We start from the raw sequence: 8610 nt of genomic DNA on the forward strand, positions 1-8610 counted from the left end.
GAATTCTTTGACATTCCAACGTTTTTCGACGAGATGCCTTCCCATCATAATGCTCTGATTCGTCATTAGCCTAAAAGCACTTCGAGACGGCACGTATTTTATGTCTGATGAACCTGAAAAAATATTTTGTTGAAACGAGAACAGCTGCAACCGAATTAGCATCGCGACGTATGATCGTGCAGATGTACATAATGCAAGCGCCTTTATTCCACGTATGTGCCGTTAACTTTAACATTCATAATTTATTGAGAATCTTTGAGTCGAGGAACTCTTAAATACAGTGCTTTAGTCAGGAAGAGAAATAAACGACGAAAACGTTGAGGGTTGAGAAATACAATTCTCAAGATTCTTATACGTACAAAGGTTTCAGGCTACTGACTTACCATAGATATATTTACAGATATGAATACTTGCAAAAACTGGCTATTCGGCTCTTAATCTTATGACTTGGAAACAGCATGGCTGGGGGTGAAGACCTCGTAGTCTATGACTGAGAAGTGATAGTCACCCATTAGAACAGTGTTTGAGGCGTACTCCCCATCGTAACTATGCGGAAGGTTACTGTAGCTGTCCATATTTGTATTACAATTATTGGCAATCAGAAGATCTGCTCCAGCACCAAAGATCGGTCCAATGCTGAAAGAAGAATAGAAATTACGAAGACTGCATTACTTCCTTGGATATTTAAAAACTGTAGGCTCTCTCACTCTGGATGGTAGCAAATTGCGAATGGCTTTTTCACAATATCATATTTTGTTGGTGGTACGTCCTGATTGTTTGTTAAGGTAAAGAGGAAGGCCTTTTCAGAAGAAATATAGTGACCCTTGGCATTGGTCTTACCCCAGGGAGCATCGCTGAACCCACCACATATTTCTCCTCGAGCCCCCTGAAAGAATGAATTAAATTTTGTGATTATTTATGCAGAATTGCTGTCAAGAGGCTTGGAAAAAGAAAGCTAACAACTATCTACCAGAGCTATGACGTATGTTGGGCAGACGCCATCACAATGTCTATGGAAAGCAGCCGCGGAGTAGCCATGGCTGGATGCTCTGAAATCCGAACAATCTTTTAATTGCTCGGTATAAGTTTGTTAAATATTAATTACTTTCATTTGTTTACCTGTAAACAAGTCGCCAGCTTTGTTTTGGAGTACCATACCACTGATTGAGCAATCTTTGAAATCCCATCTTGTCTCTAGATAGAATATGGGAGCCAGGAAGGAATGGTGTCACTCGGGGCTGAAGTCTCTTGTCCGAACAGATTTCAGCATATTTATTGGGAAGTGCTGCGTATTTGTATCTTTCTAGAGATAATTCCATTGGAACTGCTCCGGTTGGCTCTACCTCCTCGGCGAAGACTTGACTGTCTATCAAGAGAAGACGAACGTGATTTATTACGCCCGATAAATGCTGGCAGACTCTGGCTCGTTCCTCTTCTGTCCAGTGTTGCGTAGGTTGAGTTACACCGGCCTGAAAATTGCTTCTTTATTTTTGTCGTTCTCTACTTGGTTGTAAAAAATTGGATATACATTGTAAATAGGGCAGAACCTGATACTTGGCCCAGTTCAAAACAGCTCTCCACACGTCTTCTTCCTCCAAACCCAGGTAATCCGAGGAGATGAGCTTCACCAGGGCATCTTTCGGAAGATTGCAGAAAGCTGTTGTTTTGACAGTGTCTACTGCGTTTTCACCAATAAATGCGAAACAACGGTCGATGAAGGATGAACAGGCTCCTTTACCACCTTTAAGAAAAATATTAGGACTCCGGACAAGATAAAAAAAAGGTAAGATTATGGAGTATGTCAGTTTTTATATTATAGGAAACGCAAGAGGTTAAAAGCAACACAAGTCCTTTGAGATTATGTTCTGAATGAAATTTTATTGAACGTGGATCAACTGTTCATATTCTATACTAAATTTGCAATGAATATCTTTCTTGTATATTATCGTTGTGCAGAACTTTCTTGTAAAGTACAAAATGGAGTGTCTTATATTAATCACTATATTACGCTTGAATTATAAGTCTACGAACTGTGCAATGTGTATACAGCACAAGTCAGAATTTCAGAATAACAACCACAATTCTTTTATAGTTCGATTTTCAATAAAACTGGCTTCTTGCTTTCATTACAAAGGCAGTACATGCAAGTCACACTGATGTTTGTGCTTCAGATTATTCAGAGCCATCCCCATCCGCAGTATGGAGTCCTTGAAGATAATTCCCAGTCACCGTTGTTGAATATTGCGCTCCGCGCAGCCAACCGATGATCTCCAAGTGAAAAGCAGTTTTGAAAAATGTTTATACTTTCCACTGGAGGTTATGGTACGTTAGCTCACAGTTATAGATGTCTAGTTAGCTCCGGGATTCGTGTTCTGTATAAGCGTGATATTGTCACCCTTGAGCATTATACGTCCCAGTTGTTTCCTGGTGTCGAGTTTCATATTATACTCTTCAGCATCATCGAGCACTAGGTTCATGTACTCGTCAAAGCCGACGATGTGTCCTTCGATTCTCAGATTAATATTTTCAAACAACCAAACTTGAACCCGCGATCGATTTTGCAGGTATCGGAATATAAGGTTGATGGGTTGAACCATCACCTTTTGTACTTTTTGCGGTCCTTTGTACGACATTTTCCTTAAGAATGTGAAAACTGACAAACGTAACAACACGCGGTAACCTTTTATTTCCGGGTAAGACGCTAAGAAAGTATGGCGTCGGATATTGCCAACCTCAACACCCTACCGAAGCTTAAACTCTCTATTGGCAACACTGCTGGCACCAGACAGTGCTGCTATAGCGTAGACTCCTCGAACTAATAAACCAAGGTGAACAGGAACAACGGTGCCGATAGCCGATAAACATAGTCGACCGTTGAAGAGTAGAACAGTGTGATTGTTTCTACGCCGATGGATAAACGTAACTGCCAGCATTCGGTGTCAAATCGAGGAATGGTAAGCCAGAAAGTCGTAATAAAAATTAAATATATTAATTTCCATACAATGCGTATCCGATCTAACGAACGCCGCGTAGATCTGGAACATTGGCAAGGCCAAATAACGGTATTTAACGCAATGGCGAATAATGACTTATCGCGAACAAAAGAGAGTCTAAAAATCGTGATAGCAGTGTTGTGTGTCGTGGAACCTCAGTAGCCGACTTGACACGGTAAATCGAAAGCACGCTGCTAACGACGCCGGATAGAATCTCCCCCATGGTTTCGTCGTAGACCCCAACGTGAAGCGTCCACGCCAGGCGAGGCGCAGTATATCGAAATTAAAATAATGAAGATTGATGGCGCTTTGGGAATGTCATTTTTTTACGGGTCACGCTTGCGGTATCATACTTTTCCCCTTAGTGCACTGTATGGCCTTATTCTATCCTTCCGCCTGACGGGCAATATCCTCCTCCGTCATTTAAACAAAGTCCGATTCGCGATGCCTCGGCTAATAGAGAATGACGCAAAGTCACGAATTCTGCATCGATCACCATATTACGCTAGAATGAGCAAAACACCGCGTCGTCATGGACGCCCAATAACCAATAGAGCGTCCATTATTCTCCGCCATACGTAACTGTGCATATTGCAACCGAGACTCGACAATTCTTCGCGATTATTCATTAATCCGTAGAAGCCGACAATCTGCACAGTCATACCGAGCGTATAATTAATTTTATTCAAGTTTCCATGGAAACGCGTGCAAATTTTTTCGCTACTCAAAGCACACAGGAATTACCTCGAGTATCTCTCATCCTCCACAAAACCAGAAGTCGTCCCTTCGTCAACATGCCAAAAACACAAAGGACCCAGAGAGCTAAGAACCTGCGGCCAACAATAAGAGTAAAATCGAAAAAATACACAAGGGACTGTTGGGACTCGAGGTTAATGTGAAAGCCCTACTTGAGGGGAGGCGACAAAAAACAATAGTTACTAATGGCTCTTCTGGCTAACGCAATTTTACGAGATTCGAACTTTCGCGAAAGCCACTTTACCTGCGCCAGCAACAAACATACTGATAACCTGCTGTCCATTCTTATTTCCCATCATTCATTTCCATTTACACTTTTCGCATAATCTTCTTACTCTTTACTCAGAAACTTACCTGGTACGCGTTCCTGTGCATCGAGGGCTGCTGTTAGCAAGGCGCAAGCGTTTCCTGGACTGAGAGTAGCCGACACGTGTTCCTCGCAGCTTCTCCAGAGTTCCTCGACTCCTAGTTCCTGAGCTAAGCCTAGCATCTCGAAAATACCACTGTCCTGGAGCATAATCTGTGAAGAAGGAATTACAAGTACGTGGAGTGCAGTTAAATTATTAAAATAAACAAATGTATATATTATTCAGTATTGTCGAATCGTACTTTGCCTGTGTAAACGTAATGCACGAATTGTCGGAAGGTTTCAGGATGTGCATGAGGCATCCTGATTGGTGCAGGATTGCCAGAAGTACCAATCCTTTTAGCCGCAGTGAAGTTTTTGCATCTGTGGAAAAAAAATTATGCCAATATTCGCACGAATAGTAAGCAGATCATTCTGTCTTGTACACGCTTGATTTGACTTGAAGCGTCTCTCAAAAATCAGATGAGCATTGTAATTGCGTGGACTTGTCCAAAACTTTTTATGCTGGTGCAAGGAAAAGTCTACGAGCTGAAGGTATAAGGCTGATTCGTAATACGTGCGTAGGGATTAAACGAAGATATGTGCCTGTCGTGTCCACGTCGAGCGGCATTAACGTAAAGACGGATAGCAAAAGTACGGAAAGGCCAGTAGAGTCGCGAGAAAGGGTCGTGTAATTATTTTTCCAATCTGGCTTGACCACCCCTAGGCTCCTCTGGACTCTTTTTTTCTCTCTCTCTTGCCCTCCGCATGAAAGAAGGGCGTGGCTCGGATAGGCTTTGTTCAGAGATTAGGTTTATACAGGGAAAACGAGCCCTTCGAATTTCCTGTTTATTCAAAGGAAAAACCGGGTCGACTGGCAAGAGCCGGAAGGTCCAAAAACCCAGGAAGCGCAATTCCTATACGTCCAGCAAAGGTTCTTTATTGCCATTATGTATACTCAGGATGAATGACGCAGACGAACTCAGAGGGAATAGTATCGTTTGGTAAAGGTAAAAAGGTCAAAGTGCGAAGTGAGCCAGAGTGAAGTCGAACGCGTGCACCTGCGAAGGTAGTCCAGAAGGACGCAAGGTTCGGTGGAGCAACGTTGACGTCGTTAAGCGCGACGGGGCGTGACGTCAGGAGTCAGGAGCGTTTGGCTGCGTCAGGGGGAGCAAAGGGGGCCGAGGGGGGTCGGAGGGGCGAAAGACCTATTGAAAGTGGTGGGCGAGCATGTAAAGCGCGCGGCGTAGGAGGTATCGAATAAAAAGAAATGTGTCAAAGGGCGCGCTGCTTCGGGGCAAACGCAAATGGAAGTCACGCTTTGATGCTGCGCGTGCAGCACAGAAGCAATGGAGAAAAACTGAACCTCGCAACCCTCCAGGCCAGAACCACCGTCGAGCGTGCATAGGTACCAACGCGAAAAGCGCTAAAAGTATATACCTTCACTTGGTTTGGCCAAAGAACGTTTTCGGCTGAAACGTGAGTTTCAGCCCTCTAACGGACGCCGAGCGTACCGGCGCCCATGGACACGCGTCAACTGGGGAAACAGGAAATCGGTAATTTCAATTTCGATCCCGGATCTCTATCATATTTCTATGAGCGTCGCGACGCTCTACCAGTGACTGTGGCAATTCTTTAACTTAATGTAAATATTTTTTTTACAGAGATGCCAAACGAGAGATACGCTTTAGTAGAACGTTACTGTTTCCTCGGTGACGAATGACTTTGGTAGGAAAACACGGAATCGAGGAATCGAGGAAAAACGTCAGCCCGAAAGTCTTTTGGATGGTTTGGATGTTTTGGGCGCTATCTGGTTCTCGCATGGATACCTTCGGAGGACGCCGCCGTCGTACTTTTCCCGAGTATAAAGAAATAGTGGATGGTCCATCGCAGAGAGTAGAAGGGGGCAAGGATGATAGAAATACAGGAGCGAAGAAGAAAGTTCAACCCGTCGGACACTCTGGAATCTCGAGGTTTTTACCAGGAGAAGAAATCGTCTTTGTTCCTCGTATCTTTTTACGTGTCCAATGCGGAGGAGGAATCACGTGGGCCTTTCTTGCGCTTTATCTTTCTTTTCTTACTCGAAGACTTGTGTCTTGCCTCGCAGGAGTTTCAACGTCGTCACGTGACTTAACGACAGGGAGAAAAAATGGGAAGCAAAGAAAATATTGGAACACGTTCGATCCGTGGTATAACGATTGGGCTTGCATAATGACGAGGGTGACAAAAGGAGATCCCACCTATGCATTGGGATTTGAAATCCAAAGCAGAAAAGGGTAGCTACCCCCTTACGGGTACCTCCCACCGCAAGGTTCTGCGCGTTCGTTTCGTGCAATCAGAATTTCTCAATAATTATTGCGGGTCAAATTTAATGACGCCTCTGGCTGTAGATGTCTCTCTGTACGTGACGTAATAACGCAACGGCGGCACACGAGGTCTACAAGCTGCAAGGCACAGTTGGATAGATGGGGTAGTAAGTGCAGCAGAGGGGCAAAAGGATGCCCAGGGTAGTGGCGACCGTGTGAGAGAGATATATTCAAGTAGGAATAACGCAATGGCGCTGAGTGATGCGGTGGGAGAAAGAAAAGGCTTTTCTCTAATCACAAACGAACGGAGAGACGGAATCAAAGAAAACAAAAAATCAGCGGCAAACTGCGTAAAAGAGAATGGGACCAACGACTGCATCTCGCCACCCTCTTCTTCTCGTCTAGGCTGACGAGAGAAACCAGAGTTGCTCGTAAGGGTGGCGCTCCAGGCTCCATTTCACGTGGCAAGGGTTGAATGTCGCCGCGGGCTTCGCTACTAACGACCAAGCATGCGATTATGGCGGCTCTGCCGATCAGCGAGGAAAAACCGCTCCACTTCCGGTATGACGATGAATCTCATTCCGTTCTTTCATTTTTACTTCCACGCTAAAATTCTCTCCCCGAGTATACTGCGGCTTCCCTACAGGCGTTTTCACGCTGTTCAACCTTTCTCTGTTATCTTTTTAGGTATCCCGACTTTTTCATCTGATAATGAGACTTCACGTTGGTCCATTGGCTTTCCAAATTCCTGGCTTTCCCTTTGGAGTCCACGCCTGCCCTGGCTCTATTGTCGGAAAACAGCTTCCGATCGACTGTCAGGTGCATGAATAACTTGGCTTTCTTGATCAGGCCGGTGGTCTTGGGGTCGAAGGACAAAGGGCACGGAATATCAAAAGGTTGACGGATATCAAGCTGCTCGAAGGATCGCGTAATTGCGTTTACAATTAGCGTGTCCTCGACAATATTTGATGTCAATTCTGAAGAGGATGGCCGGACTGTTTTTAGAATTACGAGCCTGAGCGCGAGAGAGACGCAGAGAGGACGTGGATTCGACTGAAAGGGAATAAGGTTTGGGGCCCGGAGGACGAGCAGGAAGAAGTCCTGGGACGTTCTTTCACTGCGATATTCGACGTCGAGCTAAGGATCCGTCCTTAATTAAAATCTCCTATGAATTTAACGAGCTTGCGATTCGCCGTAGGAAGGATTAAAGGCGCGCTCGGCGTAGGCACACTTCGGAAGCCTAACCGCTCTGGGGTATTGCGACAGAGAAAGAGAGAGCTATTTGAGAGAATAAAGAAAGAAGAGTTTAAAGGGAGAAAAGCGAGAAAGAAGAATGAAAGAAATAGAAGCGACGACCGTCGTGGCCGCGACGACTGCGAATATCCGACTATTTCGTTTTCTCGCGACAGTTGGCAATGTCGATGGCGTCATCGCGAATTTGCGAAATATTCGAAGACAAGTTGATCGACGATACAACGGGAAGTAATATCACGTTGCGATATTAATTTTCCACTTTCCTGAAGCGTCGCGCTTATTGTCCCGCTTTACCTCGATTTATTTTCTCCAAGTGCAGCGGGAAATGCTTCGTCCTCTTCCTCTCTGTCACTAACTCACTCACGCACTGAGTTCCTGCACGGTTCACACGTTATTCGAAGCCCCAGGGAAATTTCGCTCGACGCCTCAACTCGAAACGCAGGTATTTTAATGAAAATTATGATTAACAGTTAATCCCGTCCCAGGACGCGCAATTTCACTTAGCAAAATTTGCCAACAGATCATTCTCAAAACAAGATACCAGGAAAACTTAGTACAACTGACCTGGCCTGAAGGATTATTCTGTGCCCGTAGACCGGAGTCTCGTCTCTGCCAAGTAGAAAGACAATGTCGGCCGAATCCTTGTCCTCTGACAGTCGCGCAAGATCCTCCAGGAGGCGCGGGACACCGGCCAGTCCAGCTTCACCAGTTACTCCAGCTGCTCCAGTAGCCGCTCCTACGGCCACTGCCCTGGTGCCCATGTCTTTCCCCGTTTATCTAAAACGTCCCATGCAGTAATTAGTACACACGGCATAGTACTCTCGCAAAATCCAAGAGACCAGCAGCCCAGGATTGTGCTCCGGGGACAATCAACGATAATCCCAAATTAATAGAGGCCACCTAGGAAAATCCATGACTGATGACAATAGGGTTGTACCGGGGGGGGGGGGGGGGG

The 8610-nt window shown here is 45.2% G+C and overlaps 3 protein-coding genes across 6 annotated transcripts in view; 1 reads left to right on the forward strand and 2 right to left on the reverse strand.

Annotated features, from left to right (window-relative positions):
• Window positions 1-203: 203 nt before the first annotated feature.
• Window positions 204-8610, reverse strand: part of LOC107264288 — a 9693-nt gene continuing 1286 nt past the window's right edge. Inside the window, exons 2-9 of the mRNA XM_015732393.2 lie at window positions 8220-8432; window positions 4359-4479; window positions 4104-4269; window positions 1548-1741; window positions 1120-1469; window positions 971-1049; window positions 708-886; window positions 204-636 (exon numbers count right to left, since the gene is read on the reverse strand). Of these exons, the coding sequence (XP_015587879.1) occupies window positions 441-636; window positions 708-886; window positions 971-1049; window positions 1120-1469; window positions 1548-1741; window positions 4104-4269; window positions 4359-4479; window positions 8220-8416 (1482 nt within the window). The 5' untranslated portion in view covers window positions 8417-8432 and the 3' untranslated portion in view covers window positions 204-440. The remainder of the gene's footprint in view (window positions 637-707; window positions 887-970; window positions 1050-1119; window positions 1470-1547; window positions 1742-4103; window positions 4270-4358; window positions 4480-8219; window positions 8433-8610) is intronic.
• On the reverse strand, window positions 1852-2733 carry LOC107264289 (probable small nuclear ribonucleoprotein E). The gene has a single exon (XM_015732394.2). It carries the CDS (start codon window positions 2631-2633, stop codon window positions 2349-2351), a length of 285 nt encoding a protein of 94 aa, XP_015587880.1. The 5' UTR covers window positions 2634-2733; the 3' UTR covers window positions 1852-2348.
• The window catches only part of LOC107264287 (frizzled-2), a 71054-nt gene continuing 65166 nt past the window's right edge, over window positions 2723-8610 (forward strand). The window contains exons 1-7 of one of the 4 annotated variants that reach the window (XR_003058749.1): window positions 2836-2954; window positions 4096-4289; window positions 5377-5651; window positions 5760-6962; window positions 7089-7297; window positions 7407-8097; window positions 8176-8311. The gene's annotated coding sequence lies outside the window, so the exon portion shown is untranslated. Of the gene's footprint in view, window positions 2955-4095; window positions 4290-5376; window positions 5652-5759; window positions 6963-7088; window positions 8098-8175; window positions 8312-8610 lie in introns of those variants that run through there. The other 3 variants (XR_001536902.2, XR_003058750.1, XM_015732390.2) reach the window with 3 other exon arrangements.

The sequence above is a fragment of the Cephus cinctus genome, unplaced genomic scaffold, assembly GCF_000341935.2.
Source record: "Cephus cinctus unplaced genomic scaffold, Ccin1 Ccin1_scaffold0168, whole genome shotgun sequence".
Classification (NCBI taxonomy): Eukaryota; Metazoa; Arthropoda; class Insecta; order Hymenoptera; family Cephidae; genus Cephus; species Cephus cinctus.

What these genes read in the sequence shown, in the direction of transcription:
- LOC107264289 (XM_015732394.2), bottom strand. Translation starts at nt 2,633, where the DNA reads ATGTCGTACAAAGGACCGCAAAAAGTACAAAAGGTGATGGTTCAACCC.